The sequence below is a fragment of the Pelodiscus sinensis genome, chromosome 23, assembly GCF_052426305.1.
Source record: "Pelodiscus sinensis isolate ZL-2025 chromosome 23, ASM5242630v1, whole genome shotgun sequence".
In the NCBI taxonomy this organism is placed as follows: Eukaryota; Metazoa; Chordata; order Testudines; family Trionychidae; genus Pelodiscus; species Pelodiscus sinensis.
The window spans coordinates 11,514,789-11,536,642 of NC_143074.1; the positions used below are offsets into that span (position 1 = coordinate 11,514,789).

At 43.1% G+C, this 21,854-nt stretch overlaps 2 protein-coding genes across 5 annotated transcripts in view; one reads left to right on the forward strand and one right to left on the reverse strand.

The window, feature by feature from the left end:
* The window catches only part of TRUB2 (TruB pseudouridine synthase family member 2), a 41,275-nt gene extending 33,573 nt beyond the window's left edge, over positions 1 to 7,702 (forward strand). For both annotated transcript variants that reach the window (XM_075905884.2, XM_014571498.3), the window contains exons 5-8: positions 1,068 to 1,149; positions 2,592 to 2,664; positions 4,764 to 4,900; positions 6,765 to 7,702. In XM_075905884.2, coding sequence (XP_075761999.1) covers positions 1,068 to 1,149; positions 2,592 to 2,664; positions 4,764 to 4,900; positions 6,765 to 7,102 — 630 coding nt within the window. In that variant the 3' untranslated portion in view covers positions 7,103 to 7,702. The remainder of the gene's footprint in view (positions 1 to 1,067; positions 1,150 to 2,591; positions 2,665 to 4,763; positions 4,901 to 6,764) is intronic.
* A 4,606-nt stretch (positions 7,703 to 12,308) lies between these two features.
* SWI5 (SWI5 homologous recombination repair protein) lies at positions 12,309 to 21,768 on the reverse strand. Of its 3 annotated transcripts, none has more exons than XM_075905887.2 (7): positions 21,593 to 21,768; positions 18,612 to 18,734; positions 18,253 to 18,399; positions 17,574 to 17,622; positions 15,458 to 15,579; positions 13,498 to 13,592; positions 12,309 to 12,984 (listed from the first exon to the last, which is right to left on the reverse strand). In XM_075905887.2, the coding sequence occupies exons 3-7, from the start codon at positions 18,264 to 18,266 to the stop codon at positions 12,920 to 12,922; spliced, it is 345 nt and encodes a 114-aa protein (XP_075762002.2). In that variant the 5' UTR covers positions 18,267 to 18,399; positions 18,612 to 18,734; positions 21,593 to 21,768; the 3' UTR covers positions 12,309 to 12,919. The 3 variants fall into 3 exon arrangements, with proteins under 3 accessions (XP_075762002.2, XP_075762001.2, XP_006119078.2); XM_075905886.2 differs by having other exon boundaries at positions 18,253 to 18,427; XM_006119016.5 differs by lacking the exons at positions 18,253 to 18,399; positions 21,593 to 21,768 and having other exon boundaries at positions 18,612 to 18,788.
* Positions 21,769 to 21,854: the final 86 nt, after the last annotated feature.

Consider the following 21,854-nt stretch of genomic DNA (forward strand, 5'->3'; position numbering starts at 1 on the left):
AGTCTGCTACATCACTTCCCACTGCTCCCATTGGCTGGGAAAAGCAATCTGCACCCAACAGAAGCTATGAGCAGCCGTACTTGTGGCTGTGCAGGTAAATAAAGCACTGGCAGCCCACTAGGGACTAACTCTGGTGAACTATGCCTGACCTGCAGACTGTTATTTCCCACCTTGCTGTACAAAGTTTGATCTTTATGGACATTGCAAATAAATCAGCATTGTAGTGGCTTGAGCCTGGCAGATTGTGAACAAATGGGAGTCGTAAAAGCCTGTTCACATGTGAGCTTTAAAAAGGCTGTAACCATTCTAAGTCAGTCAGAAACTGGTTCAAGAGCCTGAGGAGCTTGAACTGCTGTCACAAGGCATAATGCTTGCTTCTTTATTATGGAGGCAGCTGCCAGCAGAAGTGGCTGACACGCTACATTTGAGCTTCAAACAAATCATCATTGCTTTCCAAAGCCATTAGCAGTGCATATGAAGTAAGAGGCACCACTTAGGGTATGTCTAGACTACATGCCTCTGCCAACAGAGGCGTGTAAACTAGGCTACCTGACATAGTCAAAGAAGTCGGGATTTAAATATCCCCGGCGTCATTAAAATAAACATGGCCGCCGCGCTGTGCTAGCTCAGCTGATCGTTGGCACAGCGCGTGAGTCAAGACACGGATCAGTTGACAGGGGAAGCCTTTGTTGACTGCTCCCTTATGCCTCGTGAAACAAGGTTTACTGGAGTGGTCGACAAAGGCTTCCCCTGTCCACTGGTCCGAATCTTGACTCTCGCGCTGTGCCGACGATCAGCTGAGCCGGCACAGTACGGCGGACATGTTTATTTTAATGACGCTGGGGATATTAAAATCCTGGCTTCTCTGACTATGTCGGGTTGCCTAGTTTACATGCCTCTGTTGGCAGAGACATGTAGTCTAGACATACCCTTACTGTGCATAGACAGCTTTCCTTTAGAGAAAACTTTCCTGTTCCATGATTTCCTGTAGTTGCTGCATGCCAAGATATAGCTTCTCAGCTGTTGCAAACAGTTGCCCCCATACCTTGCACTTTTCCTTTTTGAAGACTTATACTGTTCGTGGACTGTTTGGCAAAGCCACAGATGACTTCTCGGATACAGGCAAGCTAATAGAGAAGACCACATTTGGTAAGAGAGTTGGTTGTGTTGTAAATAAAGATTTCTAATTAGAAAGTAAAGTGTTAGATTGTGCAACATTTAGCACACCTTTAAGAACTTTCTAATCTTTGTTTATGATTATTCTCCCATGAAGTCTCACCACTGTAAACATATTACCCTGTAGTATGCTAAATACAGCCACAATATGTCTGTCAATGATATAAAATCCTGATCATATGTGTTCACAAACTTCAGTGTACACCAGTGGACTCCAACCTTTTTAAGCACAAGGTCACTTTTTGAATTTAAGTGCAATCCAAGATCTATGTCAAACCCAAATCCCCTTGCCCTACCTCCTCCATGACCCTTCTTCAAGGCCCTACCCCTGCTCTCTCTGTCCTCCCTCCTTTCCTCCTTCCTGCCTCCCTTACACCAGGCAGGGGCAGAGGGTTGGGGTGCAGGTTCTGGTCTTGGGCTAAGGGATTTGGAGTGTGAGAGGGGCTCTGAGTTGAGCCTGAGGCAGGAAGTTGAGGTGCAGGAGAGGATTCAGGGTACAAGTATTGTAAGAGTTTGAGTCCAGGGGGCTCAGGGCTGGGGCAGGGGCTTGGGGTGCAGGAGAGGTTTCATGACTGGAGGAAGGTTTTGGGATGCGAGCTCCAGTTGGACATTGCTTACCTCAGGTGGCTCCTGAGTGGTTGTGCAGTGGGGCTAAGGCAAGCTCTCCCCTGCCGTGGCCTTGCACCACTCTCAAAAGCAGCCTGCAAACTCCCTCCATCCCAAGCCCTGTCATGCCCCCCCCTACCCCATTCTGTGGAGATAGAATACAGGCTGGGAAGGGGGGTACCCTCCTATCAGTGCCCCCTCCTCTCCCTTCCCTGCTTCCTGTGGGGAGCAGGGAAGCTCCTGGGGGGGCGGGGCAAGGGGGACAGCTCCAAGGCAAAGGGCAGGAGCAGCATGGCAGCACTGAGAGGGGCAGATAAAATGCTGGCGCTTGATAGCCTCTTGGCCAAACCAGTCAGAATCACCTGTCAGAGGCTGCAAGCTCTATCAGTAGATCTACTGGTTGGTGATCACTGGTGTACACCATCTCCTTGTACCTCAGGAGACAGCCTCACCCCAAGAATGTGATCAGAAACTTTCATAAAGGTTCTGATATTGAACAAAATCTTGAAATGTTTCATGTGATGAATTATAGCCTTCATCTTGAAACGAATGCAAACTCTATTGCCTTTGCTGCAGAGACTCTTCCACTTTAAGTACTGGTATGGTATGTATGGACTGGTCAACTTCCTGTGCTGCTATTTTGTGTTACACTGAAGCCATCTTTCATGGGCTTCCCACCCACCCATTTAGATATGACAATTTGACCAGGAAATGGCAAATCTTGATTTGAGACTAAGGCTCTTTTCAGGTGCTGGGTTATGCATATAAGTGAAGATTTATGTCCCTCTTTTGTCCTCTAACATTTGCAGATCATGTCACAAGGGACAAGCTGGAACGGATTCTTGCTGTCATTCAGGGAACCAATCATAAAGCTCTACTGATGTATGTATCTAGTCAAAAACCCTAGATGACCTGACTTCCTTGCTGTCATTTACTGATCATTGGAACAATGAGATTAGTCAGTTGTTTGCTGTAATGAGTTGTAAAGATGTGAGCCCCAGTGTGAGGGGGTTCACTCACCACCATAGCACCCCCTGCCATCTGTCCTAGGAATTAGCTCCTTCTGCTGGAAGGGTACCTTCCCTCAGGTGGTGTTTCCCCTCTTCCCTCCAGGCCGCAGCGTTCTCTTCAGGACACTGCCCTCCGGCAGTGCCCACGTCAGTCTCTGAGTCCCCCTTCTGTGTGTAGTTGTCTCTTCAGCAGGCCGTGCTTCAGGCCCTGCAGTCTGGGGTTTGTGTGGCCAGAGCTCTCCTAGTCCTGCCTTGCCTCCCCAGCCCTTCCCTAGCTCCAGGCAGCCTCCTACTCCCCCAGCAGCCAGGCTCTCACTGCTCTTCCTGGGAGCAGCAGCCCGTCCTCTTATATAGCTCCCAGCTGGGCCCTAATCAACTAATGCAGCCTCAGCTGGGGCTAAACTCCCAGGCCCTGCTCCAGGCTGGGGTTTGCCCTTAAAGGGCCAGAGCAGGGCCAACTCCCTGTCACACCCAGACAGGAAAATCAGCCACTTGTTCTCTGACTAATGAGGCTACCTTTGGCTTCTTAATTGCCATGTTGCTTTAGAACCTATACATGACATGGTGGTAAAATGACAGTTCTTCTGCTTGATATGATAGTTTGCCTTCCCTTCCAGTTGTAGAACCTTACTGACAATACGTAGGCTTATATCATTTATAGGGCAATGAGTCTATCAGGCACAGTTGTTGGGGAGCTTAACTTAGAAACTATAGAGACTGAACAGATCTTTGGTGTTTATAACAAAACAGAGGCTCTTTGAACATGTGCTCCCAGTGCCATGGTGGCCACCGGGGCTAATGTGATCCCTGGATGCATAAACAGGATTCTCAAAAGTAGAAACGTTATTCAACTTCTGTATTTGGCAATGGTGTGACTGCTACTAGAATACTGTGTCCAATTCTGGTGTCAACATTTTAAGGATTTTGAAAAACAAGTGGGTTCAGAGAAGAGCCATGAGAATGATTAAAGGGTTAGAAAAGTGGCATTGGAGTGAGACTCAAAGACTTGAATCTATTTATTTTGACAAAGCTTAAAGGGTGATAAAACAGTGTATAAATACCTATGTAGGGAACAAATATTTAATAAGGGGCTCATCAATCTAGCAAAGAAAAGTAAACTGGCTGGAAGCTGAAGTGAGACAAATTCAGACTAGGGATGTTAAATATCAGTTAATTGAATAGTTAGTTAACCTCATGGATTCTTATTGGTTACTCAACTATTCTATAGTCCCCGGGGGTGGGGGCTGGCAGCCAGTGCATTCTGGCCCCACTCCCGAGGAGACCCCTGCCACTCTGCGCTGTTGCCTCTGTATCAGAGGCAGCAGCATGGGGTGCCATGCGGGATCTGGTCAACAAGGGGAGCCAGTTTAAAAACCAGCTTCCCTTGTGGATTGGCTGCCTGTCGCCCCATGCTGCCACCTCTGATACAGAGGCAGCAGCCCCTGTCCAGGGAGGGGGACTGAACTCCTAGACCTGGAATGAGCCGAATCTGAGTTGGGTTGCCTGCCCGTCTCGCTCCTAATACGCTTTAAATGCAGAGCCACACTGGGAGTAGGCCCTGGACCTGGCATGAGCCAGGACTGAACTGGGCTGTTGGCCAGCCTGCTAAAAATTTACTGGCAGGGATGGGGGGAATGCTTGTAGTCTATCAAATTAACCTATACACTTTGCTTATCAGTTAATTGACTACACTATTACATCCCTAATTCAGACTGTAAAAAAGGTGTACATTTTAAATAGTGTAATTAACCATTGGAGCAATTTTTCATGGTGGGTTTTCCATCACTGACAACTGTTAAATCAAATCAAGATTAGATGATTTTCTATAAAATACGCTTTAGGAATTATTTTGGAGAAGTTTTATAACCTGTGTTATGCAAAGAGTCGGACTAGAGTGTCATGATAGTCCCTTCTGCCTCAGAATCTCTGATGGCTGGAAATGCAAATTCACTGCTCTTTTCCTTTCTCCAGGTATTCTAAGATTGACCTGAAAACTCAAGAGGCCTATGAGCTGGCTGTTGAAGGTTTAATTCGCCCAATGGAAAAAACCCCTCCATTAATCACAGCAATTCGATGCCTGCAATTTGCACCTCCAGAATTCCAACTAGGTATGGTCTAACCCATTTGGGAGCATGTTGGAAGTATATATGAATATAGTGGCAAAATCATCTAGCTGTTTTGTGGTAACACTGACAGTCTCAGCAAATACCTCAATGATTAAATTTGCCAGAGAGATTGACAGACCATCTTTGTGCTACATGGAATCTCCAGATTAGGATTGAGCAGCATCGAGACATTTGTGCAATTTCTGGTAGGAACATAACTGCTGTACTGTACTGGATCAGTCTGATAGTCCACCTAGTTCAGTATTCTATTTCTGACGGTACTTCAAAGGATAGTTAAAAAGGCACAATTCTTCCTGTGCAATGTCTTCCACATTTTTTTAAAGCTGATCCTTCTGCAAAACAAACTAGTCTTCCCTTTTTATTCTGCTTGTGGTGTTCAAGGCCTACTCTTAATCTCATTTTAGGGGATACAGGAGATGTATACAATGACTAGTCATTTGGTGAACCCAACTGCCTCCCACTTAAGGAAGCAATGAAGGAAGTAGTCCATTTATGCCCTACGGCATGAGATCTTATATTTCTATTAACTTTTTTTAATCCTGTATAATGGAACTGAACATAAAATTATTTTTTAGATCCTACTATCTTCTGACTTTGGTGATATCTTGTGAGCAGGAGTTCCACAGGTGATCTGTGAATAAAGAATTCCAGTGCCCATGGCTGTAAATCTGTCATCTGTTTTAAATTCAGGATTGAAAGACGCTTGCATTCCAAACCTGGCACTAACATGAACTTCTGTCGAAGCAAAAACACGCTCCTCTGTGTTTAGGCAGCTAACAAACAGCTTTATTAATTAATAAAGCACAGCATGAGCCAAACGTGGTCACAGCAGAGCCGGGCCCAGTAAGACTGCTAATACAATCAATCCTAGTTTCTTTATACCCTTAGCCAAACAGTCTGACGTCAGGGCATCCAATTACAGAAATCCTTAATTAAATTCGGAAAAAACAAAGCCTTATCAACAAGATGGCGGACAGGTGCGAGGGAGTACATCTCCTGTCCCAACCAGCCCAATTAACACATACCAATAGCCCATCCTGTAGGCCTCTTCTCACGGGGTGACAGAAAGTTCACTCTGGTCTACGTGCTTGAGAGAAAAGCTGAAATGGTTTCTGATATACAAGATGGCTTCTAGCTAAATATGAAAATGGTTTCTACAGCTTCTACACTTCTTTGGTATAGTGCAAGTCATATATCCTTATGCCTTATTTTCCCACAGCTGATGTAAGGACAATGATTTTTCTTACCTGCTTCAAGGGTTATTTCCGTACAACTTGATTCTGCAATTGACTTTTTACAGGCAGATTCTTGTGCCTGCATAGACCCCCATTAAAGTTAATGGAGCTCAACACAAGTCCTTGGGTCCATGTGTGTAGCCATTTGCAGGATTTGGGCTTTAATTTGAAGACAAAGCACCTATTAAACATTGTTAAAAGTTCTTAAATCTGTACAGATATTGAGAAATTGGGATCCTAACCAGTCTTTTTATAAAAGCTTTGTGGTTCACCTTTTATGGCCTTTTTGGTCGTCTTGAATTATTTTGGCAAACACAAATGCAGCTAAACCATGACCTTTGCCTAGCCCAAATATTTAACTCTTATTATATGATCTTATATTTGAAACTTGTTTTTGTAAAACTGACTCTTTTGAAGGCTTGGGCTATTGTACAAGATCTCTGTATAATCGTGATTATACAGTCATGTACTTAAAAAAGAGCATCTTTTCTGCTGAATTAACTTTTCTTTTTGCACGTCAATCCCAGTGACTGGTGTCTGAATTTCCAGGAATGGTGTTTTGTTGCATATATGTGCTGGCCCTTCTAATATAGTCTTTCTGCCTCCTTCAGAAATCCAGTGTTTGCATGAGACCCAGAAGTACCTTCGAAAGGTAGTTCACGAGATTGGCTTGGAGCTGAAATCAACTGCTGTGTGCACCCAGGTGCGGCGGATACGGGATGGCTTTTTTACATTAGACAGTGCTCTCCTGCGAACACATTGGAATCTGCGGAATATCCGGAAATCAATTCAAGACTCTAGGATCAAAGTGCAAGTGGAGCTTCAGAGAAACTTGGGCCACCAGGCTAAGAGTGGTGAAAGACATACCAATATGGATCAGGTTACAGAGAGTGAACTGCACAGGACAGAGGGAATATCTGCAAGCAATATCTCACCATATGCTGACTGAAAGGTGGAGAGTAATACGAAGGAAAAATAGTGGTTGCAATCCATAATTAGCCCTTCTGTGGTGTGGGCCTTGATATACTAAGGGTTGCTTATGTTTTCATTCAGGCAAGACATTTCTCCATTGACAGGCAGAATATTTTTTTAAATATTGCACAACATTAGCATAACTGTTGATATGTGAGATGAGTGTGCATTTCCTTGCAAAGCCAAAAAAATTCCTACTGACTTCAATGGAAATGTCAGGTTGGCAAGGGATGCTCTTGATTTAGAGGCAGGAATACAACCAATGCATGTGTTGCAGGCTTCACTCCTTTTATTCTCTTTATACTCCCTGTAACAGAGTATGACCTAAGTGGTTCTTTTCTCAATTAACTAATCTTTTTACATGAAAGGAGTAGAACTTTCTTGGTTTGAACAAGAAATGGCTCTGCACAGGAGAAACTACTGTGTAAGCAACTAGGACAAAAGTAAGGTAATACTAATTTGGATTAGATTAGTGAGACAGCCAGTTGGAGGGGAGAGGTAGGTTTATTTTAGAGCACTGGCGTGGGATGTAATAACAAAAATATACTGGAGTGAATTAAAATCCAAGTTGATATAATTTATGGGTAAAGATGCTGTTCTTTCATACTCAAATTTAAATCAACAGGGCCAAAGCCCATGACTTTTGTTTGAATGCATCTGTAGTCATCGGTCTCGTACATTTTCCTACTCTTCAGCAAATCTGCACATTTTCTTTAAAGAGAAACAGCTTTACTGAGATTCCATTAGTGCTCATTATTATACACTATAATACAAATTTGTATACACTAGAAGACTTAGCCAGCATTGCCTGGGTCCTTCAGGGCTGGGGGTGGCAGTGTGGGGGGTGCAGGAGTCAGGGCAGGGCCTTGGGGATGTGGGAGGCTCAGGGCAGATGGCTGGGGTGTGTGTATGGGGGGGTTAAGTAGGGGCTTAGGGCAGGGGGCTGGAGATGTGGGGGGGGGTGCGGGAGTCAGGATTGGAGGTGGGAGGCAGGGGGTGGAGTCAGGGCACAGGGTGAGGAGAGGTTCAGGAGGTGGGGGTGGTTGCACACCCTGTCAGCTGGCTTCTCCCTGATCCCAGGAAGGGGGAAAGGAGGGCACAGGCCAACCTTGCTGGGGCTCCCCAATCCTGAGCCAGAGGGTGGAGGGGCCATGCAGGCCAGTGTCCCCTGGGCCTAGGAAAGACGGGGAGCCAAGAAGAGAGAGGCCATGCAGGCCAGCCCCAGCAACGCTCCCTATGCCTGGCCCTAGGGGAAGAGCCATGCAGGCCAAATGGGGGGTGAGCATGCTGCTGGGGTGGGCTGTGATTCCTCTGGCGGGGGTAGCCAGCACTGCTTCCCACCCTCCTCAGGCCAGCACTGCAGCTGAGGGGGAAGGGTTTTGGCAAGCGCTGGCCCCAGCTGGCCATAGTCTTCCTTGTGTGGCCACCCTGCAGTATAGCTGTCCCTCCAATTAGTTCCCTCCCTTTCTGTGTTATAGAAAACAGTCAGATTGCAGGCACATCCCATTGGCACAACCAAACCCTGACCTTGCTTTAAGTGAGGATAAGAGGAAACTGCCTATCAAATTTGGTGGTCCTGGTTCTTACCGTTTGGAGGAGTTCTTGAACAAACAGATGCACACATTTCTAAAATATAGATAGGTAATTATGAGTTACATTAGCCATCAACTAATGTATTTCTAAAATGTGTAGGACTAAAAGTGTGATGCCAAGATGTACTAAAGGACTTGCACTCTTAAGATTTTGATGGCATGCCAATCATTTAATATCTAGGTTATGCTTCGCAATAGGAACACTCATTACAAGTGGGGCCTCAAAGTTAGAGGTAACAACCCTAAGGAGCTGCTGGGGCTAAACTGCACAGTTGTCTCCCCCACTTCTCTCTGAGGGCCTGATGGGGCTGGATCACACTGCTCTGGATCACACACTCCTCCACTCATGAGGATCTGGGGGGAAGCGTGCACCCAGCCCCTTGGCCTGAGCCTGCCTTGCCTAAATCCTGCACCCTCCTGCCCTGAGCCTTCCATACACCTCCAAACCCCCTGTCCTGTTTCCTGCACCCCTCACATCACCAACCTGAGCAACACTGGGTAAGTTTTCTAGTTAGAAATACCTTGCAGACCAAGTTTGTTAGGCACTACACAAAGCTGAAGGACATTTTTATTTGGATATACTGTGATGACTTTAGAACACTATCTCTGACCAATTACAAAACTGCTGGGAATGTTATAGGCATCAATTGGCAGAACCTGATTGGAAATTAGAAAATCAGAAGAAAAATGAGGCACTACACCTGTCCTACATCATGACACTTCCGCCACTACAGAATTTCTCCCACCAAAAGAGAAATTCCAGGCCTGTATAAAGAAATTCTACCTCTTCCAGGCCTGTATAAAGAGGCCCATGTAGGCACAGTTTCTCTTTTGAAAATGTACCTAGACAGCTGTTAAAAGGTGATAAGTAACTCCATGACAAGAGGAATTGCAATCCTGGCAGGGAAGGAAGTATTTAAGGGCTTGTTTACACAGGGTGCTCTGGTCTAGTCTACACTAGAAAATTAAGTAGGTTTAATTACAGCAATCAGCATATGAAAAATCCACTCCCCTGAATGGCTTTGTTAAACTCAGTCCTCACAAAGACGGCTGTAGACTAGGGCTGTTAACGTATAGACAGTTAAATGATTAATTGATAAGCCAAGTTATTCCAAATGACTACATGCATCTCCCACTCCATGCTGCCTCTGTATCAGAGGCAGCAAGCTGCGGGACCCAGTGCCCTTGGGGAACTGGCTTTTATGCCAACTCCTCGTGTGTGCCAGTTCCTGCACAGACACCTGCCCTTCCCCTGCTACCTCCTACAGAGACAGCAGTGTGGGGGGCAGGTGGGAATTCTTGAATAAATGGACTCGGGGGAGCCAGCTTCACTGGATCCTGCAGAACTGCCTGCTCCCCCCCAATACAGTGCTGTTGTAGCATTTTAAGTGTTGACAAGCCCTCAGAACATTAATCCAAATAAGCTGAAAGTGGATTTAATTCTGAATGAGACTTTCCACTTAGTTGAATGCCATTTAACTAATCCACTTTACATTCACAGCTTTTAGTTAATTTGAATGAATTTTCGTAAGTGTCCCTGTATGTACAAGAGTGATGGTCATATCTCTTCTCCTTTTGAGTTTACCAAAAAAAACCCAAAACCCTCCTTTATTGCTTTAACTTAATTCATGGATTTTTTTTCAAATATCTCCAAGTTCCTCTGCACAGTGATGTAAAATGAAGCTAAAGCAGTAATGGAGAACTCCTGCCCCCTTGTGACTAAAGATTGTATTCCCAACTATAGTGCTATTGAGCATGCTAACTCACTGAAGACAGAGCTTGCATCTTATGTATGCTAGTTTTCTTTTGGAATAGAACATATAATGCTCCAGTGTCAATTAACATACAGGGATATGTTTGTTCTCTCAATCTCCCTCCCTTATTGCACCTACAACAGGATACCCCCATTTGTCATATTGTAGTTAATCCACTACCTTAGGGGAAGTCCAGGGAGGCAGACACACCTCTTGGGCTGATGTGCTGATGGCTAGAGGGAGAGGACAGGGAGGTCAGTGAGCAACAGAGGAGCAAGAAGAAGAAAATGGATAAGGGTATCACCCTAATAGAAGAAACTGTATTTACCTATGCAAGCATCTGTACTAACTCTTATGTATTAATGGTACATCCCATACAGACAGTTGTCTACCCAGGATGAAATTTGTAGAAAGCTTCACTAAGGCGGAATTAAGGTTGTGGCTTCACAAGAGTGCCCTATATAATAAATACAAGTGTCAATCCCTAAAATGCTCCTAGGGAAACTACCTTAATTCTACAGCCATAACTATCATTCTTTTGATGCCAGCAGCTTCTCTATTATGTGAGAAGTGAAGTATGTTTTGGCTTCTGTGACTAATGCTGAATACAGGTTAAGCAAGCTCCTCAGTATATTACTGATCTCTTTGAGTCAATATCTGGAAATGAAGGAGAGGTAACTGATCATTCTGATATGCAACCATCAACAGTGATGCCTCACTGATTGAAGTGCTTGAAGAGGAGTTCCGAGCTGAAATTATAATGGCACACAGAAAAAAGTAGTCTGAGATAGGGATGTTAAATATCGGTTAGTCTCATGAATTCTTATCAGTTAGTCGACTATTCTGTAGTGCCTGGGAGCGGGGCCAGCAGCAGTGCGGGGTGCCAGACAGGAGCTAGTCTGCCAGTGAAGCCAGTTTAAAAAGCAGCTCTTCTTGTGGACCAGCTGCTTGTTGCCCTGTGCTGCTGCCTCTCATAAAGAGGCAGCAGTGTGGGGTGGCAGCAGCCCCTGTCTGCGGAGGGTGAGTCTGAGCTCCCGGACCTGGTGCAAACTGGAACTGAGTTGGGCCTAATACACTTTAAATGCAGAGCCGCAGCAGGGATAGGTCTCAGACCTGGCATGATCCAGAAATAAGCCAGGCTGCTGGCCAGCCTGCTAAAACTTACTGGGGGGGGGGGGGAGAACGGAGGGAAATGCATGTAGTCTATAGCATTAATCTAGAAGCTTTTGTTTATTGGTTAATCTGTTAATTGATTACACCAGCCGTGGCCAACCTAAGGCTCATGAGCTACATGCGGCTCTTCCTCCCCCCCCCCCCCCCCCCCCCATGGCTTGTAAGCTGCTCCCGCACTCCCCAAAGTGGCCTTCTCCTCCTGGCACTGACCTAGGTAGGGGAGCCGTCCAGTGCCGCCATTAAAGATGGCAGCGGGAGCCACCTGTAGCCAAAAAGCCTCAAAACATGTTTAAAAGCATTTTCTTAAAGGGGCAGAGATTTTTTTTTGCATGACCGGGGGCTCCTCTTAAAGTGGTAAAAGATGCTGTCCTTTTGTTGTTGTTTTTGTTTGACAACTTTGCCCTGGCTCTTCAGGCTGGATCCACTGCTATCTTGGCTCTTTGCCCAGAGTGGGTTGGCCACCCCTGGACTACGCTATTACATCTATAGCCTGAGAGTACAGTTATGTTCTGTTTTTCTTAGCCCACAGAAAGGCTATCAGAGTGAATTGCTAAGAAACATAAGTGCAGAGGACTGTGCTACATGACCACTTAAAGTCTCTTCCAGTCCTTTGATTTCATAAAAGTTAATCATTTATTCAGAGTGTACAATTCAGCAACACAAGTTAATGTTTTTCCATTTATTTACAACTATAGATATGCAGCCTCAACCAGCTTCTAGAACTGAATTCAGTAGGGTACTAAGATAACGTGCATCCACAACTTTTTCAGCATGAGCATAAAAATACCTTGCTTCTTAGCAGGTTTCCTTTTATCCTGCTGAGGTTTTTAGCAAAACAAAAAAAAGCCCACAGCTCTGCATATTCTCCCATCTCCATTTCTGCCCCCTCCTCCATCAATTGAATGATACTTAACAATTGCTTTCCCATGTAAGACTTGTCAAAGATCACCCATCACATCGTGCAACACTGAGGAGATTAATTAAATTCTGAATTATAACCTTTAAGTTAAATAAAATGAACAGTACGAGAAGCCTAACACTCAAGACACTTCAAGCCTCCCCATTGCTAAAGAGGGGAACAGGTGATAAATTCAACAGCTTTTCAATCTACAAGTTAGATACTCTTAAAAATGAAGCAGCCAAGTAAAAATGCTTCCATGAAAGTCTTTGCATTTTTACAATCTTTGTCTGTAAGTTCTCAAGATGTATGGTACCAACATACAGCGTCCCAGTAACGGTGATCTCTGCAGGAGATTGTAGTTTTCAGTTTCAGTGCTAGTCCGTAAGTTCCAGGTCAAATTGGGGGTACAGCTCCTTTGTGGTGACCCCTCTAATCATGGCTAGAAAGGAATAAATACCACAGGTTCCATTACAAAGAGAACAGTAGATTAGTTAGCAAGAGTTTTGGCTAGCTGCATGGTTGTTATGACTCAGGTTAGTAAGTAGGAAAGACTTGACTCTCTCTAACCTTAGTTATCTTAGAGCTCACCCCACTTCACTCCTAACTGCTGGATTATTTCCCAAGTCTTTTTTAGTGCAGAAAACACAACACTACAGACTATTTATCAGTTACAGAAGGATCATCTTTGATACGCCACAGAAAAACATTAGCAGTTGTCATGTGACAATGCCACATCCCACTCAGAGGATCAGGAAGACACCCTGCCTAACCCTCTGTAGTTCTGCTATTCTGTTGGGAAGATCCCTATAGGCTTGAGATGTATTTGTATTTGAAGATGGGGCTTTAATGAGAGATTTCTAAAACTGGAGAATTTTGAAGATAAGCCCGAGGACCCAAGGACAGATGGAAACATTTACTAAGGAAAGTTTCATATTAGTCTTTCCCTTCTTACCCAGCTTGCCCAGCAACATCTGTCCAGTGTCTTTAATATCATTGTACTCATGGAGCAGAGAGATGTGTTTCTCCAGTTCCTCCAGGCTGTAACCTCTGTAACAGCAAACCCAGAAAGATCACAGTGACACAGAGCAAGTACTGCTGATTTGTCACATTTTTTTAGTAATGATAAGATACTTGTGAGGGATACCAGAACCTGCCAAAACCACACAACCTGCCCTGCTACCTACAGAACTCTGAAGGTAAGACCTGAGTCTTTAAAAACTATTGATGGGAAGGCTGAATGGAAGAGCAATCTTTCCACAACAAAATAAAGCTAAAAATAGTACTCAGCACTGGGCATAAAGAAAAATAAGAAATCTCGCGACAAATAAAAAGAATAGGTCTGATTGGTTGGCAAAAGAAAGAGTTAAGGAATTAGGCTGCTTATCTGACAGGAAATAGCAAAACTTTGAATCAACTTCATTGTTCCTTTTATTTGTACCTGTCTAATCCTATGCACTATGACTACGTCAACATTGAGGCACTATTTTGAGATACCGGAGGTAACCCAAAATAGCTATTCCATGTCTTTTGAGCGTGCCCATTATTTCAAAATATAACGAGCTTGCTATTCCGATGTCCCTGTAAACTTCATTCCACAAGGAGTAAGAGACATTTCGGAATAGCGATTTATTTCTAAATAAGTGCTGTGTAGACGGCACCAAATTTTCAAAATAAGCTACACAATTTGCGTAGCTCAAATTGCATACCTTATTTCGAGCTATGGGTGCAGTGCAGCTGCACTCTGTGGCTGTGTGTAGACACTGGGCCACTTATTCCGGAAAAGCAGCTGCTTTTCCGGAATAACTTGAAAGCTGTCTACACTGGCCACTTGCTTTTCCGGAAAAGCAATGATGATCTACTGTAAAATTGTCAGTGCTTTTCCGGAAAAACTATGCTGCTCCCGTTCGGGCAAAAGTCCTTTTCTGGAAAAACTATTCTGGAAAAGGGCCAGTGTAGACAGCACAGTAGTCTTTTCCGCAAAAAAGCCCCGATCGCGAAAATGACGATCGGGGCTTTTTTCCGGAAAAGTGCGTCTACATTGGCCACAGACGCTTTTCCGGAAAAAGTGCTTTTCCGGAAAAGCATCCTGCCAATGTAGACGCGCTTTTCCGGAAATACTTATAATGGAAAACTGTTCCATTTTAAGCATTTCCGGAAAAGGGTACCAGTTTAGACACAGCCTATGTGTTATCTGTAGAAGACAGCATTCTGCTTTCATAGTTTATAACCCACCAAAAGTCAAACTGCAGCCCATCCTCAAGAATCCTGCTGCTAGGCAAAACCTAGGATAACGCCATCATAAGGAGGGCTTCAATATCTTTTATATAGCACCATTCATTCCAATATGTTTTACAGAAAACTTGCCTACCATAGAAATACAGCTGTTCCTGGGATGTAAGATGAGAGCTGATGTTAAGACAGCTCACATCAAGCATAAGGCAAGAAATTAATACTTCCAGGTGAAACTTAAATGGGAATTTAAGAAGGCAGACTCATTTTGGATTAAATTACAACTTGACCACAACCAGGGATCTTAGTTTTACATCTCATCTGAATGACAATACTTCTAGAAACACAGTACCCATGTGGAACAGCACTGCCTACTAGAATCACAATTGTGCAACCCAGGTTTCCCTTAAACATCTCCAATCCAAGTACTGATTAAATCCAGCCTTGCTTTGCAAAAAAACAAAACAAAAGACAGAGAGACTTGGTTCAGTTTTGTAGTTGAAACAATGCTGAAATTAACACTATTCCTAACCAAACAGATTTTTTGTCATAATGCAGTATCAGCATCACCAACAAGTAGGGGCAGTTTCCAACACTGTCACTTGGACTTTGTTTTGTTTAAAAAAAAAAAAAAAAAAAAACCCCAAGCCTCAAGCTAAACTTAAAACTATCAAAGAACATACTCGGCCAAAAATGGTGCAATTTCCCGATCCAGATCAAGATCCTTCTGTTTCAGTTCTTCAATTTCACGCAGTAAATCTTCTTTATTGACTCCATCTGACTGACTGGACCTTGGAGACTGGATCTGTAGAGCAGAGAGTGCTTTTAACATTCCGCTAATTCAGCACTGTATGACATGACAGTGTCCCAGAGGGAACTGATCAGAAGAGATATTAAGTATCTGTTTATTCCTGAAGTATCATTTAGGTGAAAAGGAAAACTAGTTTACTCACTTGGATTTTCACTGTGAAGGACTAACTTATCACACTATTCAGTACCAGTCACTGCCATGTAGTTTGTGAGTTCTTCCAAGTAGAAGATGTATTTTACTTTGTAAACCTTTTAAAAATAGTGATAGAAATGTAGCCATGTTGTGACAATTTTCTTCCACTATTTGATCTGAGGAAGTGGGTCTGGCCCACGAAAGCTCATCACCTAATAAACCATCTTGTTAGTCTTTAAAGTGCTACATAGTCCTGGTTATTTTCTTTTAAAAATAAACTCTCAGAAAGCCAGTATCCAATTCCAAAAATGTATGTGCCTGTTGAGTAGTTTGGATTGTATAAGAACTCAGGAACAGCACTCCTATTGTTTGAATGACAGTTGTGCTCTAGCACTAAGAGAACCTGCAATATTTTTCCCCGGAGATAATACATATTGCTGAACCACCATAAATATTAGGATCAACCACTGGTTCAGCTAAAAGCAAAAAGATTAAATAAGCCATGAAAACTAAGCTATCCTTTTCACTTGAAGTCATCTCTCCAGGATACATGTAAACCTACTCTCAGATATCCTAACACTATATGTGACACTGCAGTGCCAGCGTGGACTTGGCTACATGGGTATGGACTAGGTATAGCTCTACAGTGTGGATACTAGCAGGTGGACCTGGTAAGCATGGGTTTTTAAGATCTGGAGCTTGGATTATGGGCATGCCTTACAGCAGAGATTCTCAGCCTTTCCCAACTACTATATCCCTTTTAGCAGTCAGATTTATCTTGCATACCCCCAATCTTCACCTCACTTAAAAATTACTTGTATTCAAACAAAATACAGGACTATGTAGCACTTTAAAGACTAACAAGATGGTTTATTCGGTGATGAGCTTTCGTGGGCCAGACCCACTTCGTCAGATCAAATAGTGGAAGAAAATAGTCACAACCATATATACCAAAGGATACAATTAAAAAAAATAATTGTATCTTTTTTTTAAATTGTATCCTTTGGTATATATGGTTGTGACTATTTTCTTCCACTATTTGATCTGAGGAAGTGGGTCTGGCCCACGAAAGCTCATCACCTAATAAACCATCTTGTTAGTCTTTAAAGTGCTACATAGTCCTGTATTTTGTTTCAGCTACACCAGACTAACACGGCTACATTTCTATCACTACTTGTATTCAGATTTTGTAAGCAAAGGTATCACAATACTCCATTATTGAAAAACTGTTTTCTCATTTTGTCTGTATGAAATTTTAGTTTGCATTGACTTTGATAGTGTTTTTCACATAGCCTGTTGTAAAACTGGGCAAATACTGAGATGAGTGGATATACCCCCAGTAAAACCTTTGTATTCCCCCAGGGGTACACATCATTTCTCTACAGTATAGACATACTCTTAAACATAATAGTTCTCAGGGATCCTGTTCTGCTGCTACCTGAGTACCGATAGCTCAACATGACAGAGTGACACACTACATTCATATGGCAATAACAGATTATGTGAAGTTTAGTTTCTGTCTGTATACCAGGAGGAATACACATATTGAAGATGAAAGATATCACTGTCCTGTATTTACACAGTAACTGGCAGAACATCTAAATGCTACTCTGTTCACCACCATATTTAGCATGAAACAAAGCTGATCCATGTAATCAACTGCTATAGCTGCTGTTATTCCCTAGAAGAGAGAGAGAGCAAAAGAGCAAGTAAGAGTACCCGACTGCAACACTGCTCCCTGGACAAGAAGGGAAGCAATCTACAACACCGTCTAGCTGTAGTCCAGGGCAGCACTGATTTTGGAGGGAAAACCATTCTCTTCCCAAAGGGGAGGAGAGATGTATAGAAACACTTACTGGAGATTTGAAACATGCATTGCAATTTCTCAGGATTCCAGTGGGTGTCCTATATTTAAAAAAAAAAAAAAAAAAATTTAAAAGGCATGAGCATAGCTTGATAATTCTACACACAGCAAGGTATCAATGAAGATCCAATATCTCTGATAATGTAAGCTGTTATGTGCCCTGGGCTTAGCAATTAGGAGCATCCCAGATGCTCCCAAAGATTTAGGAAAGTCAGTCCCACAATAGGGGTGTAAGCGACTAGCCGAGTAGTCAACTACCCAATAAGCCTAGGCTTATCAGATAGTCAAGTGACTACTCGCTTCTCCCCTTCCCTGCTGCCTCTGATACAGAGGCAGCAGGGGGGGAGCCAGCTTAAAATCCGATTCCCCCCAGCACTATCTCCGCGATGCATGGGGAGGGGAGAGGAGGCAGAGCCATAGTGGTCCCGGAGCTGGCGTGAGCCGAGACTGCTCAGTTCCAGCTCACACTGGCTCCAGGAGCTACCCCCGGCTCCGCAGTTTAAATGTCGTAGGAGTCAGGCTACCTGTGTGCCCGGCTCCTACTACATTTAAACTGCAGAGCCGCAGCAGGGGTAGTTCCTGCACCCAGAGCGAGCTGGGACTAAGCACCTTCACTTATCGACTAATTGTGAAGACAATACAAATTGCAGACTACAAAATTAGCCAATTACCTGCTTCTTAACATCCTTATCCCACAAAGTCCCTTGGGAAGCAAGAAGAGCAGCACGTTATTCCTCTAAGGATCCTCAGGCAGCTGCACTTCAAGACAGGAAGTTCTCAGCCTCACTCGGATGGCTGGGGAAAGTGTGGGTCCCTCACTGTAGGTGGTGAGAGCACCTTCAGGGGCTGGAAAAGTAAAGTCCCATTCCTATAACAGGCTCTATATGAGATGATCAGAAGGGAAGTCACAGCCCCTTAAAAGCAGGAGGGAGGAAAGATCCAATGCCACCAGGAGAGCACCCTAAGAACTAAGGAGGGGGATACATCTCTTGAAGACAGTTATGGGAAGTTACATTGACTTTGCTCTTACCTCCTCAGGAAAGGCCTAGGTAACGGACCACTCCTCCCTTGCAGACCTGGGCTTTGCACCCTCTCCCCGCAAAGTGGGGGTCCCTGCTCATGGTTATCCAGTGCTGCCTGGGGGACAGAAGATCTGAAATCAACAAAGGCCGCGTTACCACTTTGCATCCTGGGTACTGTAGTATCAGCGCAGGGATTGGCCGTCCCTCCCACACTGCATGTTGGGATTTGTAGTCTCTAAGGACTTTACAAGTGCACTGCTTGCTGGGATTTGTAGTCTACAAATGTTTAAACATTACACTGCATGCTGGGGATTTGAGTTTCTGAAGATTTTACCTAACCCTGGAATACAGGCTATCAAAATATTTCTTCTATTATTTGTGAACATTTTGACACTGCACCACAACTTTATTCTTTTTTTTTATCACTGATAAATGTATTTGTTTGTTAAAAATTGTTAGAGCTAAAGATGGGGACTAGTTGGGAAGGTGGGTTCTATTCCTAGCTCTGCTACTAACTTGTTATATAATCTTGGACAAGTCACTTTCCCTGACTGAGCCTTAGTTTCTTAGACCTAGCATTAATTAGCAACTTGAGTAATATTTGTTTATTAAGTGCAGAAACTGTGGTCAGAGCCACACAAGATAAATAATAAGAATTAAAGTTTCAACAGTACAAGCTACAAGAACAACCTGCTACTATTACAAACCACTTTTGAAACCTACACACTAGGAAAAATATACTCAAGGTTATGTTGAAGGGACTTCTTATAGTACTCTGTACACACTGCTCATTTCACAGTGTATTCTAAGATTTCCATTAATTCTACAAAGTCATGTGATCTGTAAAGAGTAAACATTGTTAGGGTACATGAAATTGCTGTCTTCCTTTTTGTGTTGGCATAGCCATGAATGCAGACAATGGAGAATCACATGGTAGTAGTAAAATAGCCTATTTATCAAGCATTTTTCATAACACTTGAAATCTTTGTGTCAAACTTTTATCCTTGCTCTTAAGGTCTTTGAATACTTGATGTTACTACTAATAATAAGCACTTATGTAGCACTCACCACCATCTTCCAAATGATTTATAAAGAAATTAATCAATCTTTACAGCCCACAAGCAAAACCTGTTAGAGACCAATACACAATTTGCCAGGTTTCTCAAGTAATTTGGAAAAAAAATCTACATATGTGCTGTCATTCCTATTCCATGATTAATTTTCTCAAGGCTTAGAAAATCTCAGTTCTTAGTTCTCAAAATGAGTTATTAGAAAATATATATTCTTAACAATATATTCTTATAGAATGACTTTCCCAGAAGGGTAGCAGAGTACTTTATGAAGAATTGGTGTATGAACTACACACATCAAACATTTTACCTACCACTGAAATGCAGCCATTTATGGGGTAAATGCAACAGCTGTTTAATAGCACATAACAACATTCCCCAACAATTAAGAATACGAAAATATATTTTTCCATTTGAAACAGCAAGGTGGAGTTTTAGGTGGGGCAGAATATAATCACAATTAACCAAATAATTGTAATTTGGCTTGGACATCTATACTAATATCCCAACTCTTACAAAAAGTACCACAGAAGTTCTAAAGTTCTCAAGTAGGCAGAACCTTCATTTTACATTCAAGCCAAAATTATTGCTTTAAACACAACATCTCTTAACGGTCTTGTTGGGGAAATGTCTCAATACTAGCTCAGAGGGAAAAGAGTGCACTGCTCTCATTACCACTTCCTACACACACACCAGGCCTAATTTGGTTCAGTAGTGACTTAGAAGAAAAGACAACACCTGGAAATAATGCTAGTACCAATTCTTGGAGCCCTTGAATATTTCTTTGAAATCTCCTATCCAAGTATAGCCCTATTGACATTCCTCTTAAAATCCCAAATGGACAAAATGTGGGTTAAATGTTTATAATACATGACATAAAAAAAAAGCAAGTGATAAAAAGTAGAAAATGGGTTAAAAATGGGTAACATTTCATAGCACTTGAAAATCTGAACCACATCCAATTGGTCAGCAGTTTCACCTACATTCCTCTCCTTAGGATGCTTTATAGTCATATATCCCTATCCGTAGCTTAATGGAGCAGGTGGATGGCCAAGTAAAAGGACTATATCTCTAGAGCCCTGCAAGGATACAAAATTTGTATCCATATCCGCAAAAATGAGCTGTGGCTATTTGCATCCACATTTGTGGATGCAGATAGCCATGGATATAAAGCGTCTATCCGTGTAAGGTTCTAGATACAAAATTTGTATCTGCATCCACATTTGCAAAAATGGCCATAGATATAAAGCAGGTATCTGCAGATTTGCATGGCTCTACGTATCTCCTCTTTTGAGAAAAGATGCATACAGGGTAGAATGAGATTTTTGTCTATATCTCCCCTTATCCCTTGAGTATAGGTGGTAATATGTTCATATCCCAAATCAGCAACAGGTAAATAAGTTATATTAGAGGAGGCAGTATATTAGACTCAATGGTCTGATCCAATGTGCCATATGTGGGCATATGTTGCTCTCTTTAAAGAAAATGAGCCAAAGTGGGAAGGTGCATGAATTTTAGTCTCATGTTGAAGACCAGAAAAAGTAATAAGCTTAATGAGACATGAATTCCAGAGGTAGGACAATGGTGAGCATTATACAGTATTAAAACCTAGACAGATTTGATAGGCCTAGATAAACATGAAAGTATCGCAGAATCATGGTGGGAGGATATTTGCACTACTGGTAGTCTCTGCCCATACTGGCATCAACACATCACCAACTTTCATGGTAATTAGTTCTGCAGAATGCAAATCTAAGCCACACAGTGGCATGATCACCTGCTCCCCTTTGAGACTGTGTTTATGTGTGGAACGAAATGTGTGATGGGCTTTCTAGAGGGACCAGAGGTAACCACGGCAAACTTCTCCAGTGTAAACAAGGTCTTGGAGAGAAAAATAAAATGAAACTTTGGGGGCTTACCTAAAAGAGCCTGGGATGCTCAGCTACGTTTCTAATCAAAGCTTTGAGGAAAGGATGGATGGCCAATATCTGGAGAGCAGTCTGCCCATGGAAGAGAGAACACACCATCATCCTCTTCCCGGTTTGTAATCCTAGAAAGCTGGTTAGCAGGAGTTAAGGTTGTGAGTCCACACTGGTAATGTGTGAGGAAAAAACCTTTCCCTTCTGCCCACTCAGGCCCCAAAGCTCCAGTCACATGTGCATTTCAGCACCCATAGGGCAC